We start from the raw sequence: 23,969 nt of genomic DNA on the forward strand, positions 1-23,969 counted from the left end.
TTCTTTGGATCTTCTCTATCTCCTCCGTCAACCCGACCTGGTACGGATCCCACACTGATGAGCAATACTCAAGTATAGGTCGAACGAGTGTTTTGTAAGCCACCTCCTTTGTTGATGGACTACATTTTCTAAGCACTCTCCCAATGAATCTCAACCTGGTACCCGCCTTACCAACAATTAGTTTTATATGATCATTCCACTTCAAATCGTTCCGTACGCATACTCCCAGATATTTTACAGAAGTAACTGCTACCAGTGTTTGTTCCGCTATCATATAATCATACAATAAAGGATCCTTCTTTCTATGTATTCGCAATACATTACATTTGTCTATGTTAAGGGTCAGTTGCCACTCCCTGCACCAAGTGCCTATCCGCTGCAGATCTTCCTGTATTTCGCTACAATTTTCTAATGCAGCAACTTCTCTGTATACTACAGCATCATCCGCGAAAAGCCGCATGGAACTTCCGACACTGTCTACTAAGTCATTTATATATATTGTGAAAAGCAATGGTCCCATAACACTCCCCTGTGGCACGCCAGAGGTTACTTTAACGTCTGTAGACGTCTCTCCATTGATAACAACATGCTGTGTTCTGTTTGCTAAAAACTCTTCAATCCAGCCACACAGCTGGTCTGATATTCCGTAGGCTCTTACTTTGTTTATCAGGCGACAGTGCGGAACTGTATCGAACGCCTTCCGGAAGTCAAGAAAAATAGCATCTACCTGGGAGCCTGTATCTAATATTTTCTGGGTCTCATGAACAAATAAGGCGAGTTGGGTCTCACACGATCGCTGTTTCCGGAATCCATGTTGATTCCTACATAGTAGATTCTGGGTTTCCAGAAATGACATGATACGCGAGCAAAAAACATGTTCTAAAATTCTACAAGAGATCGACGTAAGAGATATAGGTCTATAGTTTTGCGCATCTGCTCGACGACCCTTCTTGAAGACTGGGACTATCTGTGCTCTTTTCCAATCATTTGGAACCCTCCGTTCCTCTAGAGACTTGCGGTACACGGCTGTTAGAAGGGGGGCAAGTTCTTTCGCGTACTCTGTGTAGAATCGAATTGGTATCCCGTCAGGTCCAGTGGACTTTCCTCTATTGAGTGATTCCAGTTGCTTTTCTATTCCTTGGACACTTATTTCGATGTCAGCCATTTTTTCGTTTGTGCGAGGATTTAGAGAAGGAACTGCCTCACTGGGAATCGGAGATGCGACCTGCATAATTTGAAAAGACTATTGCATGTTTTGAATAATCTGATCTCAATAAGAGTCTTATCCGACCTTTAAATCGCTAGTATCGTTCTGCCGTGTGAACGACAGTATGTTTCCTCCAGTTCGTGCTGTATAGAACAACAAACAAGTAATCTATCGTATATGACTTTTTTCAACAGATTTTATGTTGTTTGGCCACAAACATTTCCAAGTGCAAATATCTCTCACGATATTTCAACCGTTGTCTTTACTGGATGCCGGTTTTATGTAGTTAGTGCACATTTGATATTGGACAGTTGTATGTATACACATTCAGGTTTGGTTATTTATTTATTTATTCTTCATAATTATAGCCTATTGTCTGAAAAGCTGAAATAGGCCACAGAAGCCACATTTCCTTGGATAGTAATAATTTATGTATTAACTATTTATTTAGTTATTATCTCTCCATCTGCAGAGTACGTAATATAGCTTGGATGGAAGCATGCTGGCTTGCGGTTGACTGTCTCTTGATGCCTTCCTTGGCCTTCACGGATACTGCGGCTATAGTTTCGTTCAAGATTCGCCAGGTCGACTCACTCCTTAGTGCTGCTTTGGGATTCAACAATGTTAAAACATTACATCCATTATCCGCCGCATCTTCATAGAGCGCGCAGCGCACAATGTGCGTTCCGGTGTGCCCACACCTGCGCAGGCGCAGTTATCATTCACCCGTCTTCTGATTTTGTATCGATACGTAGCATAAGGGCCATGGCTAGTCACATAATGTATCAATCTACTCGTCGCGTTAACAAATCTCATTTATAACCCCTCGCTGATGCTTGTGCATGAAGTGTCCTACTCATTTTGCCACAGTTGGATCTTTCATTGTCTTTTCCGAACTGGCCTCAGTTCCAGGCACATTTTGTTCTTCCATTTGATTGCCTTTCTTTAACCAGTAAAAGATTCCCTTTCCATAATTTCCAATTTCAGTAGATCTTCCTAGAATTATTAACCAAGCATCATTCGGGGTAGTGCAAGAGGCACCCGTTAATCTTAGTAGCGCTCCTCATTCTACTCTTCTCATTAACAAGGATGGCTTCAGTAGCTTGATCTTGTAATGTTTTGCATAATATTTTTTCAAATATCTTACCGAGAACGTACGAAAGACAAATTATTCTGTAGAATTTGGGTATCATTGGATCCTTGCCCTTTACTAATTACTTGAACTTCAGGGTTCTCCAAAGGTGCAGGGACCCTTCCCTGCAAGGGACACTCGTTGTACAGTTCACACAAGAAACTACCCTATTGTTCACATAGGGCTTGTATTACTTCGCCATGGCTCCCGTCTGCTCCTGGAATTTTTTTCTTTTTCAGTCTTAAAACTATATGCCTAATTTCTTCTTGTTCCAAGCGGTACACAAGTTTATTGTCCACATTATCAAGCCTTCCCATAACATTTTTCGTAACCCGTGCTGAACATCTGTCTCCACTTCTTCTTCATCGCCAGAAAGTAGTTTTCCATTGCCTGGACAGCTGACTATTCCAAACTTTCTGTTACTGTCCCATCATTCATTCTGACCTTCGATAATACTATTGGTGTTCGTATTTTCTCGCACACTATTTTTTATGGTACACTCCAAGGATGGATTTCCGAGTTAGCCTCCTCGAATTGCTTTCATTGTCCTATTTTTGTTTCCCAAAACTCTCCCTTAAAGCTTTGTTTACCATACCTTTATTTATGAAACGTGCGGACTCTTTCTTCTTGGGTCGTGCTGCTCTGGTACACCTTCCTGGCTCTTCTCGTTTCACGTCTTAATTTCTGCTACCTCTCGATCCAGATGCAAGTTATTCCTGACCTCTGCTGACAAGTATTGATACCTCCATTGCTCTATGTATAGCCACTGGCATTTCTTGCGCCTTAAAATTTGCATTATCACCCAGCGATAGACTTCCTGGACACTGAAACACTCTTCTTAGTTCTTCCCAGTCAGCATCCTTGATTGGGCCTTATGCGCACGTTTTCTGTGGCGTCTTGGATTTCCATTCCAGTGATGGTAAAGTGTACGATACTGTGTTCACTCGATGTCACTGCACTCTCAAACATGTAACCCTTGATACGACGCGCTGCTGCCGTATTTGCTAATGTGACGTCAGTATATGACCTTGCTTCGATCCTCGATACATAGGTTTCCGGATTGTGAGGCGCATTCAATACTTGTAGCTTGAGTTCGATAATGGCTTATTCACGTTGTCTTCCACGGCCATCAGTCATGCAGAAATGTCGCACTACTGACTTCACATTTGTGTCAGTGGGGAACACGACAGTCTTAGCAGATATTCGTCGATCTCAAAACCAAACTGAAAATACATTAAACTGGGATGCAGCCCTCTCTTCCGGTTTTTTTACATTGCGCGTTCTGAACAGTACTGTGATATTTTTGTCAGTGTTATGGCCTTGTGTAACGCTATTATTGCTACCATAAGACGTTTCCCTTTTGTGACTATCTAGGCATTTATCAGCGTGGAGGTGATCATTCCTGCCCTTGTATACGGTCTCATGGCTTTAAGCAGTCCTCTCTTGATCACCATTAGGGATGATGGGTATATATTCGACAATCTTGCCCTGCTCCCCTGTAATCCCGTGCTATATTACCATGCGTCATCACAGGGTGCTTGTACAACGTCTCTAATGAGAATGATTCATGTCCACTGGCAGAAACTGCGTCAACAACGTCTCTAGTTATCCACAACTGTTGGCAGATTGTTCACTCTGAGATGGATTCTATCTACGAAATCAGATACGGAAAAAGTAGTATACTCTTTTTTTTTACCTTTATATGTCTTAACGCTATAGTAAGCGTCATCGGCTCTTCCAGTCTAGTGAGATGCATAACGTTCTCTATGCTTTCATAAATCTGTCGCGGATCTGTTCTGGTTTGTGTTTTATTGTTTATTTCCTTGTAGTATGAGTTTGTTTCCTGTACGAACTGCACTGAGTCTCGTACCGTTTTTGTTGCAGATTCACGTCCTACATCGGCGGATCTTCTTTTACTTGAGTAGACAGTGTATTCCTCAGGATGTGTGTTGTTGCATTCTACGTACAACTGCCCGGTTTATGTCACCAAAACCTTATCGCCTGTATCATTCGTCACACCTACATCTGCCTCTGTTTTTGCTTCTCTGCTATGCTACCTAGTTCTGACGTTTCGGCAAAAACGTCTTTGCTACTTTTTCGTAAGCGCATGATGCTCTGCTTCGGTCTGTGTCGCACGTTCTTTTCTGTGCTACTTACTGCTCACTTTTTGTCAGAAATTCCTCGCTCTTTCGGGGTTCCTCCTCCACCTCGATGGTGATTTATGTTTCTTACATAGACGGCACTTGATGATGTCATTAGAGTCCTCATTTCTCTCTAGTGTTACGACAGGAGTACCGATAATCCGTTCTTAAAATCTGCCTTGTTAGGAGGGTTTGATAATGTGACAATCATCTATGTTCCCTGTGCACATTATCCTCTGTATTTAAATGGCATGCACACTGCTGCTTATTTGATTTTATTACAATCTTGTCCGGTATGACCTTCTTCGCCACAATGTCAAAAATTGCTACTTGTTTATTACTATATTTTGCCGAATGACCAAGATCTTGAAAAGGAACGCACCGTCTCGCTTCTAGATACCTTCACTGAAACCGAATGAAACTCAAGATATACTTTTTGTCTTTTCATCAGAGCTGTTCTAATCTCAGGGCACACATAAAGTACTTGACGGACCACTTTTCTTCCCCTTGGTCCCGACCTGGAACACACGTCTCACACTTCAAAGCCGCTTTCGAAGCATTTCTTAATTTTTCAAGGTTCTCCATGTATATTGTGTCTTTGCATCAGTTTCAAATCAGTGTCTCTTGCACCTTTTTGTTGTTCATTACATTTCCCGTGACACTTTGCGTAGCAGATTCCATGATGACTACATTATTGCTTTGCTTTATCTTCCTTGTGCAAATTTTCTCCTTGGCGGGTTTTATTAAAGTCATTATGTCTTGATGCACTACCTTTGCCTCTTCATTTGTTCTTGACTTTACGAGCAGATATTTCTTGCATTGTTTGCGCTGCCGCTATTTTAGTTGCAGCAGTTGTTTCGGTTACATCTCTAGTAGGTCACGCCTTGAGCTCCGCATATGCGTTTGTTTTCTAGTTTTTGTGAATTTTCTCTATAACTTTCGTTTCCTTTTTGTAGTTGTTCCAACCTTCCAATTAATAACGGCTGCCCTATTGCCCATTGAGATGTTTTCTCATTTAATGTCGTTTCCATTTCACTTGCTCTTGTCTGTATCACCTTTTTCCCAAAACATTAATCTTCAATAAATATCATCAAATCTTCAAGCTTCTGTTGTATATTCACCGTTAATCTAGTCCTTCAACTTTTCCCTTCGGCATCAGCTTTGGTTGCCAGTTCTTATCAAAACGTAAATGAAGGAAGACAAGATAAATTAAACATACCGTTGCAACTTTCAGACAATTGGGGATCAGGAAGTCATTGTTGGGTTGTTCAAAAAATCATATCGCCAGTTGTTTAACCTGATCTAAGGAAAATGTGTTCTAGTAAATAAATTATTCTCCGGAACATTCAATACATTATTTCGACACTACCACGATACTATTTTTTTTCATTTTCTCACTCGTTCAGATGGTGTTGTAAGATCTTTCTACTGCCAGCGTTATACTCATGAAGCTGTAACGTATTTAAATGATTTTCCCGTTGTTGCAGTTTAACAACGATATTGGAACCTTCGAGCCCACTGATTCGTTGATAAGAAAATTGAACAGTATCTCCAACGTGACTATTTATTATTACACCTTCGACTACGCAGGAGTGAACGTGCCTACTTCACCGTGGGGTAAGCTCTACATTAATTTGTATTCTATTGCACAAACACAGACTCGTAAAATAGAAAAGGCTTTAACATAAAACTTCCTTGTAATTTAACGTGTTACTAGTTAAAAGTTAAGCAAATATAAAGTAAATGAGATCCACAGCAGCTTTTCTACATGTTGACAGAGAAATTATTTTTAATCAGACTATATGTTTTTAGGAACTTTGATCACTCAGCCGAAATACTTTTACGGACAGTTTTCACAAGTCATTTCACAGACAAAAGTCAAAAGTTTTGCGCCCCGTCAAGGAGGACGTCATTAGCTACGCAGCATAAGCGAGTCTGGGGACAGGCGGCGAAGGAAAACGGTTTTTAAGGAACCATTCCAGCCCTATTATTAATCTCAATCTGGATGTCCATAGTGAGATCTCAATCGGCGTCCTGTCAGATACGAATCTAGTGTCTTACCATGGTGCCACCTCGTTCGGCAATTGTAAAATTGAGATTGTGATAAAACAGGTCACTGTTACCATCAAAAGGGGGGCATTTCAGACCTGTCTGATTATTTTAAGGCGCCGTACAGCTGCTGATAGTACATCTCTTTATCATTTCTGTGATTTTCGGATAAAGGACATGTCGCGAGGTGGAGGGTGTAGTATACGGCCTGATATATCTTGTAACGGACACTACCGGATATTTTATAAGTAAATTCGTCTTTGATGTCTAATGCTTTTCTTGTGTCCGCCTGCTTGGCTGGGTGATAACATGCTTGACTCCCGTGCAAGCGGGCCCGGGTTCGATTCCCTGCCGGGTTGGAGATATTCTCCGCTCGTGGACTGGGTGTTGTATTGTCTTCATCATCATTTCATCATCATCATCACAGGTGCACGGATCGCCCAGTGTGGCGGGCAATGAAATAAGACCTGCACTTAGCGGCCGAAGTTCGCCGAATAGGGGCCTCCCGGCCAAGAATGCCATACGCTCATTTTCATTTTGTTCCTTCCTAGTGGCCTCAGATACTGACTTTGGACACATCTCTGGTGGTCTCAGGTGGAGTAAGCGAACCCAATATGCCGGCTCCCTAACTCAGATTAAGACGTTCATTTCCTGAAGAGTATTTAAGATTAGCTCCAATCCGTAACGGTGCAGTACAGTAACAATAAAGTTCTTCTTTTAATCTTGGCCGAACAGCAGAAATAGCGCGGTTAGCTACAAATCACCTGGAAAAATTAAGTTACCAGTACAGAAAGCATGAGTGGGGACCTAGATTTAGAACCTGACTGCCTTAAAAATGGTTCGGCCGCTCCGGATGCACCTTACAAAACAAGATGTTAGAACAGAGAATAAATGTCTGTGTTGGCCTCACGTAGCGATTTAAAAACTGCACACTGCACAAAGTTGCTGAAAACAAATAACCTCATTTTCATATTAATTTAATCTATAAAATCTCAGCTTGCGAATTGCAATATTTTTTAAAGTTTTGTTCCGACGGCTGCCAGGTAATAAAGAGTAACTCAGTCCTATAATCAAGTAGTCACGCGGCAGAGCTTCCTACATTATTTCAAACACTGCTGCCGGTTGCTTTTGCGACACCGCCGATGAGCGAAGCACGAATACCCACTAACGCCGCAACGTAGTATAACGTCTTGTAACTTGGAGCACTTGCGTGCTGCGAAAACTCACACGTTTGCAAATATGACAGCTCCTATCAGCTCGTACCCAGTGGGGAGCTCTGGAGCGAGCCACGAAAAGCCAAAGGGATGAGTAATGTGGAACAAATTGGCCCCCCCCCCCCCTCCAATAAGCCTACTCCTGAAGAGTAGCAATAAATGTATTAACATTCGAGCCTACAGGCTCAAGGTATTCAGTGGTGCAGTCATTTAGTCTGCATCTTCAACTGGAGAGAATGAGTGTCTGTGTTCAAGGGAAACCATACTAATATTTAGGATGATGGAAGTCTGCTCGCTGCATGTCCGCTGACAACTTGTCAAGTTGTGGCCAGAAGCACTGCTGCACAGGGAACCTTTTCCGGTGAGAAAAGCCGATGTGTGGCCAACCTCTGCCCTTGGCCAACGGACTGCAACCTTTCTGCAGTCGAACTGAGGGTGGTGCGTCCTCGCGGCCTCCTAGCCATCTAGACGTCATCGGCTACCGTACCTGTCGACCGCTGGTGCGTGACCGGTGCCGTTGCTGCTCGGCATCTAACATACAGTGTCGGCTATCGCAACCAGCACACTACATGCAACAGGTAAGCCTGTGGGTGCATAGCCGGTCAAGATCCGGAGGTTGTGAGCGGGCTGCACTCGTTTCTCCACCTGCTCGTGTACCACACGGCTGCTAAATCCGTCCACGACCATGGGTAGCGGACGTCAAGAGCGCCATCGACATAGCGCCGGCATGCGTGCTGGATGGCCTGGAGAATGGCCGTCGCGGTGTACATTGATGCTGGGAACAAACACACGTTTATGCTACTTCTGTTTCACTGCGCGGCCGAATAACTTCCTAACAGCCTTAAAAAAATACTGATAGTAAACGTGAAATCCGTGATGCAATAACAGATCGGTGTGTCTGGAATGAATACATAACAACACCTCACTACTACAGTCTTATATTTGTCCGTCTTTTCTTGCAAACAACCCTTAGTTTTCAATGCTGTCCCTCTTAGACTCACATTCATATCAGTTTCACAAGTACTGGGTTCCCTGGACCATGAAGCTGGATATCAGCTCAGACGTTCTTTCAAGTACACATGTAATAACTTTTTTCACAATTATTAATAAATGAATTCTTGCCTCTTGCCTTCCCTCTTCCATCACTCAATGACAATCTGAGATTCATTATCCTAGGTTTTCATTTGAAATTTAATACTTTACCACAGAATAAAAAAATTATATGTGAATGGATCATTATCGCGTCAAGATTGCTGCACTGCCGGCTTAAAACAGAATGCTGAAATATCTACAGACAAAAGTGGGTATTAATTCCTCTATCAATAGAAAGCATACAACTTCCATCGTCATATGTCAGGGAAAAGATGTAGCCAAAAATTCTACAAAATTGTCCTCCTGATTACGGAAAGGGTCGATGACTTGTATTGAGATACACGTACACCAGTCTCATGTGGCAATAAAACGCACCAGAACGAAAATGTAGTTTCAAATTTCGCGTTTAAAAAACGTTTCATGCAGGAAGATCGTGCAGCGATACCATCAACAGCACAAACTCCCGTGTGGAGGACACAGAAATGGCCATCTCTAGCGCTGAAAAGCAACCTAAAGAGCTGAACAAATTTAATTCAAGTCAAGATGAAATCCAAATTCGGTTTCAGAGAGAGTACTCCTCCACACTGCCCTTATACTCAGCCTGCATTTATTGTGAATCTCTGACCCAGCAGAAAGTCCCAAGCGACTGGAAAATGGCGCAGTGATTCCCGCACGCAGGGGTATAAACGATAACTATTTACAACGTACCATAGTAGTGTAGTGGAAGTCGAGACTCACAGTATAATGCAAGACACATGCGGACTGTGGAAATGCCTCAAAGTGGCCTAGAATAGCCACCTAAGCTACAGCGCACGTGCGCAGAAAGGGTTTTCCAGAATCCTTTTGCTTTCCTTCGTCACCGGCTTGGTTAGTTATTTCGATAACATCATTAATTTAAACTTTTTCGTGAGGGAAATGAATGAAAAAAAATGTTTCAGTACACGTTATGTAACAATTAATTAGTGTAAAATTCGATTTAAAATTAACCTGTGTAAGCCTGGTGGTTTGTGCTGTTAAAATTCACGATAATTTTTAAATGAATTTTAAACAAACAACAGTTTTACAATTTTGTAAATGCAAAAACAAGTGGTTTTAATATTCAAGGACGAATTTAGCCAAAATCTCGGGCGATGCTCATGTGGCGTAGCTTGGATGTTTCCTGGCTTCATAGACCACATGTACCCCACATCAATTTGTTCGTTTCTACAGCATCTACTCCAGAGTCACAAACGTACATTTCGTTTAAGGACCACGAAGACAAGAGAAATCGGGGTTCGTTCGAAAGCATATAGACTGTCTTTTCTCTCGCTCCTTTTGCGATTGGAATGTAGTGGAGAATGAGGGGAAACCACAAATGTCAATAATTACCTGCCAGTATCCTTGCTTACAGCATTTTCAAAAATCTTTGAGAAGGTAATGTACTCAAGAGTGGTTAGCCATCTCAACAGTAATGGGATACTTAGTAAATCACAGTTCGGATATCAGAAATGCTGCTCCCTGAGATGGCAATATACAATTTCACTGTCCACATGTTAGAGTCTTTAAATAGTAAAATGTCACCATTATGAATATTCTGAGACTTATCCAAAGCATTTGACTGTGTGAACCATGACATTATGTTAGAGAAATTACAATTCTATGGTCTAAATGGAACAGCATATGCGTGGTTTAAGTCATATCTACAGAACAGGAAGCAAAAAGTCTCTGTATATGCTTCAAGTGATTCAAAGGAGTTTGCCACTTCATCTAATGGGGTGAAATTACATTAGGTGTTCCACAAGGTTCGATCATGGGTCCTCTCCTGTTCTTGATATATGCGAATGACCTCCCTTCTTATGTGAAACAAGATGCTGAACTGACACTGTTTGCTGATGATACAAGCATAAATATTAATCCAGTAATAGAAAGTCCGATAGAAAATGGTACAAATAAGGTCTTTGGAAAAGTTATTAGTTGGTTTGCTGCGAGTGGGCTTGCTCTGAACTTTGAAAAAACACAGTACATCCAATTTCCTGCTGCAAAAAGTATAATTCCTTCAATAAACATAACACATCAAAAGAAGTCAGTAGCCAGGGTACAGCATACTAAGTTTTTGGGTGTACATATAGATGAGAATCTTAATTGAAAAATTCATATTTTGGACCTCCTAAAGTGACTAGGTTCAACAACTTTTGCAATCAGAATAATTACCAATTCTGAGGATGTAGAAATTAGTAAGCTAACATACTTTGCATACTTCCACTCTCTGATGTCATATGGAATAACATTCTGCGGCAACTCAACACTTAGGCGAAAGGTATACACTGCTCAAAAGAAAGCAGTTAGAATAATGTGTGGGGTTCATAGTCGCACATCTTGTAGGCATTTGTTTAAAAGGTTAGGAATTCTTACAACTGCTTCACAGTACATTTACTCAGTAACGAAATTTTTTCTCAACAACATGGACCAGTTTGAAATCAACAGCGACATTCATGATTACAATACCAAAAAAAGGAAGACCTACACTATCCTTTACTAAACCTATCTTTGGCACAGAAAGGGGTAAAATATGCTGCTATAAAAGTTTTTGATAAATTACCAGATGAAATAAAATGTATGGCAGACAGCACTAATAGTTTCAAAAACAAATTGAAATCATACCTCCGTGACAACTCCTTCTATACCATAGATGAATTCTTGAATATGACTAAATAAATCTGGACATATAATATATGCATTTTGTGCCATTTTAGATATATAATATATAGAGAGATAATAGAAATATACATTGTAAACAAAAAAATTGTTTCCTGTGTGCATTTCTTGGCATTTGACATGTTCCACATCATAACGATTTTTCCGTGCTGTTGATCAATGGAAAACGTAACTAAGTAACTAATTAACAGTGGTGCAAGGTAAACTCCGCGACGCACTATATATGTGTATTCATGTAGGTAACTGCCATGGATTTCTATCGGTTGAGAAAACAAGCCTCTGACTTAGTCTTTCTGCTGCTGTTGACTGTACCGTTCACGTGCAAAAATTAAATGAACTGTTTTTGTTTCGGAATAATTTAATTTATAGTGCATTTTTCAGTTTTCCTGGCTATACTATATCGCGCTAAAACCCATGGATTACTATTCTGGACCTGTGAGAAGGATTTAAAACGGAAAATCTTTGCCATTTTCAAACTCATGTAGGTAACTGCCATGGATTTCTATCGGTTGAGAAAACAAGCCTCTGACTTAGTCTTTCTGCTGCTGTTGACTGTACCGTTCACGTGCAAAAATTAAATGAACTGTTTTTGTTTCGGAATAATTTAATTTATAGTGCATTTTTCAGTTTTCCTGGCTATACTATATCGCGCTAAAACCCATGGATTACTATTCTGGACCTGTGAGAAGGATTTAAAACGGAAAATCTTTGCCATTTTCAAAGTGAATCTGTTAGCTCACATAAGAAATCCTGATCCCTACCTTATAATAGAGGTTTCAGAACATATTGAATTAGAAGCTGAAATTGTCGTCGATCAAAGAATGGTCAGAAAACCACAGAGCTTTACTTCTTGGTGATCATAAGGTCATGCCTTCCTCAGTCTTGGACCAACTTAACCAGCGAGTTGTAAGAGATAAGACATGTATCTCTGACGTCCAATCACTGTGTAGCTTCAGTTTTCCACATAATATAGAAATGAGATGAATTGACGCATAAACCCTAAGAACGACTGAGAACTGCACCGGAAACAATCGATTTGTCGTCTGATACTTGCAGAATCAGCCTGCGAGTAACAGTCTTGTTGAACTGTTTATTAAAAAAGCAGTTATGAATATAAATCCCTTAAAAAATGCTCAGTTTGCAATGTATGAATATAAATCCCTCCAAAAATGCTCAGTTCGCAATGTAATGAGTATGGTGTGATACGGCTAATCCAGATAACTATTAGGAGAGTACCAATAATGACCACGAAACTTGGGGCCCAGTTTGTAGGTATGCTGCAATGCGCTAAATGGGTAAGCATAAGAACAGAATTCGTATAAAAATTTACGTCTGTACTCCTCATGTCACAGTACAGTGACTGGTGTGTGACCTTAACTTTTATTTGTCGCTAAAGAACTTCTTTATAGTCACATCTTTGAGTTCCATGTAATCATCTATCTAGAGTTTGTTAGTGGAACTAGACCAAGACCAAATCTTAAATGTAACAATGTCTGCAAAAGAGTATTATGTAAAACCTGTACTTTGATATTCTCATCTTCATTAGTCTCTCTACGAGATTAATGAAAACAACCATTTTTGCAGGCGTCGTACATGGCGGAGAACTGCCGTCTCTCTTTGTGCGGAAGGATACTGAGTATAATTTGGATCCTGAGTCCGAGGAGGACCGAGTACGGAGAAACGTGTTACGTCTCTGGACCAACTTTGCAAAATACGGGTACGTGTCTATGAAATAAATGTAGACTAAGGAGTAATCTTTAATTCTGCTCCTTTTTTCTGTGTTTAATATTGTTCGCGTGTTTCTGCCGCTTTCGCGTGAATGTTATGTTCAATCTTGGTTGTTGTAATAAATATACCTCTGGCGTTTGTAGTTCGTTTTCCCATGATTTCTTTGAATTATTCACACAACAGCAGTTACCTCCTACTGTAATCATTTCATTTTTCTTTTGAGACGATGACTCTTTTACAATGCCCTATATGCCTATGAGGCTTTGCGTTTCAATTTCTTGACTGCAGATGAACATCAGAAATAAAAAAAATCTTGCATAGTTCGTTTTACTTCTGTTAATATCCTTTTAACCACATACAATTATTAGGTACAGGCTCCTGTGTAATGGAGGTTAGTCTGCATTCTCAATGCAGTTCAGTAGAATGCACCTAGTCTCCAATCGTCAACGGGAACTGCGGCGTTTGTACACTGTTCGGACTGCCACCACGCCTGGTAAGGTAACGTAACATTAAGCACACGTCATGTGTATAGTGTCCTTTGACGGCAAAAATTTAAAAATTTTCCGACAAGAGCACGGGAAGCTGATCGCCTAACTGCAGTACATCACAGCGACTACTTCCAAACATACTGTCACTATATCAAGTACAGAACAATGAATAGAGGCATCGTAGAGATTTGCCGCCACCAATTATGGTTCGTAGGTGTGGCGATTTTCAAAGAACGAGGTGCTGCGGCAAAGTTGGTACCTAGGACGAAAACACAAGTAAACATAGTCGCCGCCAGAAGCAACGAGGAATGAGAGACGATGGCGTAGACACGCCCAGAAGAGTTTCCACACGCTACGACATCAGCTCGCTTACTAACGGCAGAGCGAAGTGCCGCTCAGCCCAGTCAACAATCATCACCGAATATGACAGCATCGTCTTTCTACCGAGCCATCAGTGCAACAATTGTGTTAGACGGTACTCTGCATAAATTTTCAATTGTACACTGTGAGAAGAGACTACTATCATACTCTGTATCAAGTGATACAGATGTTCTGTGACAGTAGTAAATACTCACGACATTGCTGTGCACATGGATGGTAACAAAGCAAATTTTTTTTTATTTTGTTCAATTCGAAAAAAAAGTGATCTAACATTTTGTATGTTGCACTATCAAATCGGCAGTAAAGCTAAAAGCCCACCACTGTACTGACGAGTGTTGTTTCGTCTAGTACAAGAGTAGGTATTCTGAAGAGAATCAGACAGAGCTTCGTGGTGTTTTTAAAAGACAAGTAGAATGACTGGGTCGAATGAACAGTACGTAACCATGTCCACACGACAAATAATGTCTTGTGTAACAGAGATAGAACAGAACTTGGATCAATAGCGTCGAGTTCTCTCAGTCGGAGAGTTCAGGATTTTGCTGACATCTGATAATCACCCTACAGGAGTGAGGAGACCTGTAATCCCCGGCACATCAGTAAGGTGGCTCACTATTAATCTGGTTCGCAATTACGATGTCAGCCGCCTATCAAAGCGAGGGAAACCTGGGAGCTGTGTCCTATGGAGACATATCATTCAGCCAGAAATTCATTTAAGGCGATGTATATCAGCTCGCCATGTCCATCTCGTTAACATTTTTCTCCAGGGAACCTGAACATACTGAACGTAATACCATACTGTATCTTCTGACGTGAATCCGATTGAGAAAACTTGGAAAAACTTAAGACTTGCAGGAATTCGCGCAAGAACCTTCTTCGCGTAATGGATGACCTCGGTAGAGCCGCAACCGAAAGAGGGGGACAGGCATCAAAAGTCACATCTCGACCACCTAAGCATATCCCAAGAACGTTTTGAGACCTGATTATAAAAAGAAAAAAAAACATAGAAAAGTTATAATAGTGGGTTTAATGCTTCAGGTGTTCTTCAACCCCCCTCCCACCGCCACCACATGAGGAAACCGCTCAGAACGTTCATATAACCAAGTAAAACTGCCAGAAAAGCCCTTCTTGGGGATGTCACATTGGCTTCGAGGTCGGTTATGTCTTTAACACGTTAACATTTCTTGTGAATTTCTGACTATCGGTTTGTTATAGTTTCCTATTGATAACACCAGTTCTCGTAAAGCATGATGATTTTTTACAGAAACGAACTGTCGGCGTTTTGTATTTCAACCCAGTCGTGGGAGGCATCCACGCGTCGTTGGTTTTGTACGGGGACAACGTGTGTGCGAAAATCTTTGCATACACTTTTATCCTCTTCAAAATATCCTGGAGAATTCTTGAACGCTTGATTTAGATATGTTTCCCCATTGAGACTGGTGACATAACAATGCTGACACACTACCACCCCAAATACACAGCCGGCCGCTGTGGCCGAGGGGTCCTAGGCGCTTCAATCCGGAATCACGCTGCTGCTACTGTCGCAGGCTCGAATCCTGCCTCGGGCATGGATGTGTGTGATGTCCTTAGGTTAGTTAGGTTTAAGTAGTTCTAAGTTCTAGGGGACTGATGAGCTCAGATGTTAAGTCCCACAGTGCTTAGAGCCATTTGAACCATTTTGAACCTAATCCACAACTTCATACCGCCTACTCATAAATGACTACTATAAACCATCTCTTACTTTCCTTATTTGAAGCTGGATCGTAGTTATCTGCGATTACGTCACGTATACATCTACTTCTACATGATTACTCTGCAAATCACACTTCACAATAATTCTCTATTACTCCAATCTCGAAATACACGCGTAAAAATGGTGAACACAATTATCTTTCTGTGAGAGCTCCGATTTTCCTTATTACATTATCATGATCGGTTTTCCCTATGCAGGTTGGCGTCAGAATCACAAGAGGAGGAGGTATACTTGGAAAAGGCTGGATGATACGGGAAAATCTCAGTTACATTACATCATGGTGACACAGAGATTTCGAAATCAGGTACAGGATTGTAAGGCGTACCCAGGAGCAGATATAGACTCAGATCACAATGTAGTACTGATGAAGAGTAGACTGAGATTTAAGACATTAGTCAGAAAGAATCTATACGCAAAGAAGTGTGATACGGAAGTACTAAGAAATGACGATACGCTTAAAGTTCTCTACGGCTGTAAATACAGCAGTAAGGAATAGCTCTGTAGGCAGTACCGTTGAAGAGGGATGGACATCTCTAAAAAGAGTCATCACAGAAGTCAGAAAGGAAAAACGTACGTACAAAGAAGGTAACTGCTAAGAAAGCATCGGTAACAGAAGAATTACTCCACTTGATCGATGAAAGGAGGAAGAACAGATATGTTCCGGGGGACTCAGGAATACAGAAATACAAGTCGCTGAGGAATAAAATAAATACGAAGTGCAGGGAAGCTAAGAAGAAATGGCTGCGTGATAAATGTGAAGCAATCGAAAAAGGAACGATTGTCGGAAAGAAAGACTCAGCATACAGGAAAGTCAAAACAACCTTCGGTGACACTAAACACGCGGATGTTAATATTAATAGTGCAACGGAAATTCCACTGCTAAATGTGGAGAAGAGAGCGAATAGGTGGAAAAAGTACATTGAATGCCTCTATAAGGCGGAAGATTTGTCTGATGTGATAGAACAAGAAACAGGAGTCAATTTAGAAGAGATAGGGGTTCCAGTACTAGAATCAGAATTTAAAGAGCTTTGGAGGATTTGAGATCAAATAAGGCAGAAGGGATAGATAACATTCCGTATGAGTTTCTAAAATCATTGGGGGAAGTGGCAACTAAACGAATATTCTCTTTGGTCTGTAGAATGTATGAGTCTGGCGACATACCATCTGATTCTCGGAAAAATATTCACACAATTCCGAAGCTGACAAGTGCGAGAAATATCGGACAATCAACTTAACAGCTCATGCATCCAAGTTGCTGACAAGAATAATATACAGAAGAATGGAAAAGATAATTGAACATGTGTTAGGTGACGATCAGTTTGGCTTTAGAAATCGTAAAGGTGGGGGAGATACAATTCTGACGTCGCGGTTGATAACGGAAGCAAGACTAAAGAAAAATCAAGACAGGTTCATAGGATTTGTCGATCTGGAAAAAGCTTTGAAGGGTGTAAAATGGTGCAAGATGTTCGAAATTCTGAGAAAAATAGGGGTAAGTTTTAGGGAGAGACGGGTAATATACAATATATACAAGAGCCATGATGGATTAACAAGAGTAGGCCACAAAGAAGGAAGTGCTCGGATTAAAGCGGGTTTAAGACAGGTATGTAATCTTTCCCCCCTACTGTTCAATCTGTACATCGGTACATCGAAGAAGCAATGATGGAAATAAAAGAAAGGTTCAGGAGTGGAATTAAAATTCAAGGTGAAAGGATATCAATGAAGCGATTCACTGACAACATTGCTATACTGAGTGAAAGTGAAAAATAATCGCATGGTCTGCTTAACGGAATTAACAATCTAATGAGTACAGAATATGGATTGAGTGTAAAATTTAAGAAAGACGAAAGTAATGAGAAGTACTAGAAATGAGAACAGTGAGAAAAGTAACATCAGGATTGATGGTCATGAAGTAGATAAAGTTAAGGAATTCAGCTGCCTAGGTAGTAAAATAGACACGGATGGAGCAAGGAGGATATCAAAAGCAAACTAGCAAATGGCAAAAAGTACATTCCTGGCCAGGAGAATTCTGCAAGTATCAACCATAGGCCTTAATTTGAGGAAGAAATATCTGAGAACGTCCGTGTGGAGTACAGCATTGTGTGGTAGTGAAAGATGGACTGTGGGCAAACCGGAACAGAAGAGAATCGAAGCATTTGAGATGTGGTGCTACAGACAAATATTGGAAATTAGGTGGACTGATAAGGTAAGGAATGAGGACGTTCTGCACAGAATCGGAGAGGAAAGGAATATGTGGAAAACATTGAACGGAAGTGACAGTATGATAGGACATCTGTTAAGACATGAGGGTTGACTTCCATGGTACTAGAGGGAGCTGTAGAGGGCTAAAACTGCAGAGGAAGACAGAGATTGGAATACATCCAGCCAATAATTGAGGGCGTAGGTTGCAAATGCTATTCTGTGATGAAGGGGCTAGCACAGAAGAGGAATTCATGGAGGGCCACATCAAACCAGCCAGAAGACTGATGACCCTCCCCCCCCCCAAAAAAAGGGGGGGGGGGGTTTGGCGTCAACAAAATGTTTCCGCATTCTCTGGAGAAAGCTGGTGATGGAAAGTTTGTGAGAAGATTCCGCCACAACGAAAAACGCCTTTGTTTTAATGATATCCACCAAAATCCTGTATCATGTCCGTGACACTCTCTCGCCCATATAATAATGCAAAATGTGCTGCTCTTCTTTGAACATTAATCTTATCTGGTAGGGATCCCAGTTCGCGCAGCAGTACTCCAAAAGACGACGGATAATAGTAGTGCAAGCAGTTTCTTTAAAAATCTGTACGTTTCTGCCAATAAAACGGTCTTTGGTTTGCTTTCCCTACAAAATTTTCTCTGTTTTCTTTCCAGTTCCGCTTGTTCGTAATTGTAGTTCCTAAGTGTTTAGTTGAATTTACTGCCTTTAGATTTTACTGATTTATCGTGTAACTTAAGTTTAACAGATTCTTTTGAGAACTAATGTGGTTGACCACACGCTTTTCATCATTTAGGAACAATTGCCAATATATAAACAGTACAGATATCTTTTCTAAATCGATTTGCAATTTGTTTTGATCTTCTGGTGAGTTTACTGGACGATAAACGACATCATCATTTGGAAACAACCTAAGACGGCTGCTCAGTTGCCTCCTATATCGTTTAGGTAGGTAAGGAACAGCAGACGGCCTATAACAATAACTTGCTGAACGCCAGATGTCACTTCTGTTTTACTCGATGATTTTCCGCCAATTACTGCGAACTTTGACCTCTCTGGCAGGAAATCACGAATCCAGAAACATAACCTAAACGATATTCCTTAAACTTGAGATTACACTACAAGCCACTTGGGTGGTACAGTGTCAAACGCCTTCTGGAAATCTAGAAATACGGGATCAGTTTTAAATCCCTTGCCGATAGCTCTCTACACTTCGTGCGAGTAAATGCCTAGTTGTGTTTCACAAGAATGTTTTTTTTTTTCTAAATCAGTGTTCACTATGTGTTAGTAGACCGTTCGCTTCTAGGTAATTTATAACGCTCTAACACAATACCTGTTCCAAAAGAAATCCTGTTGCATATGACTTGAATGATACGGGCCTGAAATTTAGCGGATTACTTCTGCCACCTTTCTTGAATATTGGTGTGTCCTGAGTAACCTTCCAGTCTTTCGGTGTGGATCTTCCGTCTAACGAGCAGTTGTGTATGATTGTTAAGTATGGAGCTTTGTATGAGCATACTCTGAAAGGAACCTAACTAGTATGCAGTCTAGATTGGAAGGCCACCTTTTGTTACGTGATTTAAGTTGCTTCACTACTCCGAGGTTGTCTACTTTTAAGTTTACCATGGTGGCAGCTGCTCTTAATTCGAATTCCGGAATGTTTACTTGTTTGGTGAAGGAATTTCGGAAGGTTGTGTTTAGTAACTCTGCTTTAGTAGTATTGCTGTCGATAGTATTTTCATTTCTATCGGGCAGAGAAGGCACTGATTGAGTCTTTCCACTAGCATACTTTACATACTACCAGAATCTCATTTCATTTTCTGCCAGGTTTCGTGATAAAGTTTCTTTGTGGAAACTATTAATTTCTATAAATTTCGAACTTATGTAACAGATCGCCAATATTGGAGATTTTGGGTTCGTCTAAATTTGTCATGCTTTTCTCGTTTCTTCTGAAACAGTGTCCTGACCCGTTTTTAGAACAAAAATATAGAGGGTGAAGTCACCAGTAACTAAATGAGTCGTGAACGTGTTCGAAATGAAAGTCTTGTTTGAACCTTTCAGCAGTTGTGTTATCTGAATTGGGAGATCGGTGAAAGAACCCATTATTATTTTATTCTGGGTGCCAAGAATGACCTCTGCCCGAACTAACTCATAGAAACCATGTCCTTCAATTTTGCTACAAGACAAATTACTTCTAACGGCAACAAACACGCCACCACCAAATGTGTTTAGCCTGTCCTTTCTGAACACCGTTAGGTATTTCGCAAAAATTTCGGCTGAACTTATCTCCGGCTTTAGCCAGCTTTTGCTGCCTGTTAGGATTTGAGCATTTGCGATTTCTGTTAGCGTTTGAAGCCCTAGTACTTTCCCAGCACAGCTACGACAATTTACAACTGTTATACCGAAGGTTCCTGTATCTACGATCATCCTGTGTTCGGCCTGCAACCTTGGAGACTGAAGCGCTTTTGGTGTTTTCCCGAGAATCTCTAACCTAAAAAACCGCCCACTGCACACCACAGAGACACAGCTACCGGTGTAACCATCTCCTGCGTGTAGTTGACACCTGACTTATTCAGGGGAATACGAAAACCAACTATCTTTTGGCGCAAGTCGATGAATCTGCAGTCTACACGGTCGCAGAACCGTCTGAGTATCTGATTTAGGCCCTACACTCTGTTCTGTACCAGAGGTCGGCAATCGATCCTGTCGACTATGCTACAAATAGTGAGCACTGCTTTCATCTCTGGAGCAAGACCGGCATCCTTCACAACTTTTGCTAGCTTCTCGAAACCGGAGAGAACATCTTCCGATCCAAAGTGACACACATCATTGGTACCAACATGAGCCCCAATCTGCAATTGGCTGCATCCTGTGCTCTTCATGGCATCCGGAAGGACCCGTTCCATGTCTGGAGTGACTCCACTCGCTATACACAAGAAGCACACATTGACTTTCTTCCCCTCTTTGGCAGCCAAGTCCCTAAGTGGCCCGATAATGCGCCTAGTATTGGAGATGCCAATTACAAATAACCCAACCTTAGGTGACTACCCGGATCTTGCTGGTTGAGAGGTTTCCTCTGGAACAGGACAAGTGACTGCGTCTGGCTGACGGCAGTGTCAGCCAGGTACGGCACCCAGAACCCTTTTGTCAGACTAACGGGGAGGCCTTACGTGCAGCCCACTGGGATGTATTTCTCCACCTGCAACGTCCCGAGGCAAACCCCCATCGACCATACGTGAGGGGCCAACCTCAGTGCGAGCAGTAACTGGGCTGGCCACCGGTGCTGACCGATCGGCGAACTGAGAAGTGGTGGACGTCCGTTGGATCTCCACAGCCGGCCCACAATAGTGACACCCGTCCACTGCAGCTTCAAGCTGTGAGCTGTGTAACCGAAACCGTCACAGCCTGGAGCGGAGAGCGAAGTGTCGCCAGCTCGGCTCGCTTCCGCACACAACTGTCACAGACCCTGTCCGAACTAAAGACCGTGGAAAACTGCACTACACAGCCAAACAAAGTTCAGTCGACACGAGATGCGGAAATCCACTGTAGGCACAGAAGAAAACTCAAGAACTGTGACTAAAAAATTAGATTAATTAAATTAGTACAACCAAAGCACTCAGGTGAGAGTAAATATTTCGCGGCTGATTAGGAACTTGTAATACGTCACAAAATCGGTTTACTTTCCAATACAAAAGAAAATGCGAGAACTGTGTCTATTAAATATTAAATTAACACGCAAAAACTCGAGAAACTAAACTGCGAATGCACAATTCGCTCCTGGTTAGGAACTCGTAAAATTTCACAACCTCTGTTACTTCCCCGTTGCTGCTAGTGTCTTAGACGGCTGTTGCTGCCTGACCCGACAGGAATAAAATCAGTCTCAGAACGTTTTGGACGGAAGTGAATTACAGTACATGAGCAACAAGGGTGACTTGTTTTCTTCCTCCACTCGTGTGTCCCTCAGAAGACCACCGATCATTCAGTTGACCCCGTGCATTATCAGCGCGTGGCTCTAGGATACAGCACGCGGCCGTGGCTCCTGTTGCCGAATGCGTGTAGACCGGGGAAGTGTTCAGTGCGGTTTCAGGTTAGGCTTTTTAGTTAATAGCTATTCGCTTGACGGGTCTTGTCCCGATAGAACATCCCTCCAATGTGTTGCAAGTACTTCTCGGTTTTTAACGCTACCCTGTCCGCCCCCGGTAGCTGCGTGGTCGGCGCGAAAGACTGTCAATCCTAAGGACCCGGGTTCGATTCACAGCTTGGTCGGAGATTTTCTCCGCTCAGGGACTGGGCATTGTGTTGTTCTAATCCTCATCATTTCATCCCCATCGACGCGCAAGTCGCCGAAGTGGCGTCAGATCGAAAGACTTGCACCAGGCGAACGGTCTACCCAACGGAAGCCCTAGTCACAAGACGCTTTTTAACGCAAGCCTCAAATTAGGTCTTAAGAGTTTTTCATTATTTTTCACATTATCAATGAATCACTACAGTATAATCTGTTTAGGACCCATTCACCATACTGGATTAGAATTCTGCTGTGTTGTTCCATGACATTCCGCGTTTTAACGGTGGTTTGGTCTGACGGACAAGGAATGTTGTGTACAAAGTTCTGAGCTTACTATATCTAATGTTTTAGTTATGTGAGTAGAAATATTTTAATATTCTTATGTAAAAGTTTCTAATAGTTTTTCAAAAAATTTTAAATCTTAAAACACTTTTTCAAAATTATCATATCAATAGAAATCTCAGGGTTGTTGTCCTTCTGGAATTATTGTTATATAGACGTTAACCTGAAGACGTGGCTTTTAGTGCCACGAAACTTGTAATGATCTAAAGATAAAGGAGTAAATATAGCTGAAGCGGCTGATTAATACCCAAGATGATTACTCGCAACTGTGATTGCCCTATTCACAAGGTTGTCTGTTAAAAACATTAACTGTAATAACTGAAATTTTTGTAGAGAATATTGGGTTTGGAAATAAATGGAACACATGAGCTTCAATAGAAACTGGTGTGGAAAGAACGTTAAACTGGAGAAAATTAATCTGGAACATTCTGCCTATCGTGCCTACGAAACATCTTCTGTATCAGATAAATACATGATGAACAACGTAATTTCGTGTCAGTTTTTAATGAAAATGCTTGTGATTTCCTGCAAGGTATTTGCGATATGGATGTTTTACGAGTACTGAAATAAACAGATTCTCAGATGAAAATATGTCTGCAGAAATTATTTTACTTAATACAACGTAAATTTGAATGCTGGAAGTACGAATTAAGATCAAAGCGACGATTCTGTAGAAATAGCAAGCTGTTTTCAGTTTATAGGACTGTGCAGAAGCAGAGTGTAAAATGTTGACAGCGAACTGTTAATGGACTCACTGTTGACATTAATTAAGGATAAAAAAAGTGCGTCTGTCATTCTTGTGGTTTCCTCTTCCAGAAATCCCACTCCAGAGGCGGACCCTGTGGTGTGGGAGCCGTACGACCTGAGCAGCCGCAGCTACCTGCTGATGCAGGCCAACTTCTCGCTCGCACACGACAGGCTTGGCGAGCGCATGGACTTCTGGAACGAGAACGTACCACTGTTACCGTACCCTGGCACCTACTCGTGAGAAACGTTTTCAACAGCACTGGCTCACACGACGCTGCACAAGATACAAAACAAGTTGTATAATATAATGCGTAGTTCGCCACAACCAAGATTTGTGCATTATCTGGTATATTTTATAATAAACTCAGTTCTTCATATTCAGTCGCTTGACAAATAGCAGTAGCAAATGGTAGGTTGAAATCCACTGGTAGTGGCTTAATATTAATTAATTCCACGCATCACTGCAAATGAATATTTGGAAGTTAATGCTCTTGTTGCTAAACCCATACATGTG

General features: G+C 41.5%; 1 protein-coding gene across 1 annotated transcript in view; it reads left to right on the forward strand.

Annotated features, from left to right (window-relative positions):
* LOC124788812 (cholinesterase-like) overlaps window positions 1–23,696 on the forward strand; it is an 83,229-nt gene extending 59,533 nt beyond the window's left edge. The window contains exons 9-11 of the mRNA XM_047256093.1: window positions 5,968–6,097; window positions 13,114–13,246; window positions 23,525–23,696. Of these exons, the coding sequence (XP_047112049.1) occupies window positions 5,968–6,097; window positions 13,114–13,246; window positions 23,525–23,696 (435 nt within the window). The remainder of the gene's footprint in view (window positions 1–5,967; window positions 6,098–13,113; window positions 13,247–23,524) is intronic.
* Window positions 23,697–23,969: the final 273 nt, after the last annotated feature.

This window comes from Schistocerca piceifrons, chromosome 3, assembly GCF_021461385.2.
Source record: "Schistocerca piceifrons isolate TAMUIC-IGC-003096 chromosome 3, iqSchPice1.1, whole genome shotgun sequence".
Classification (NCBI taxonomy): domain Eukaryota; kingdom Metazoa; phylum Arthropoda; class Insecta; order Orthoptera; family Acrididae; genus Schistocerca; species Schistocerca piceifrons.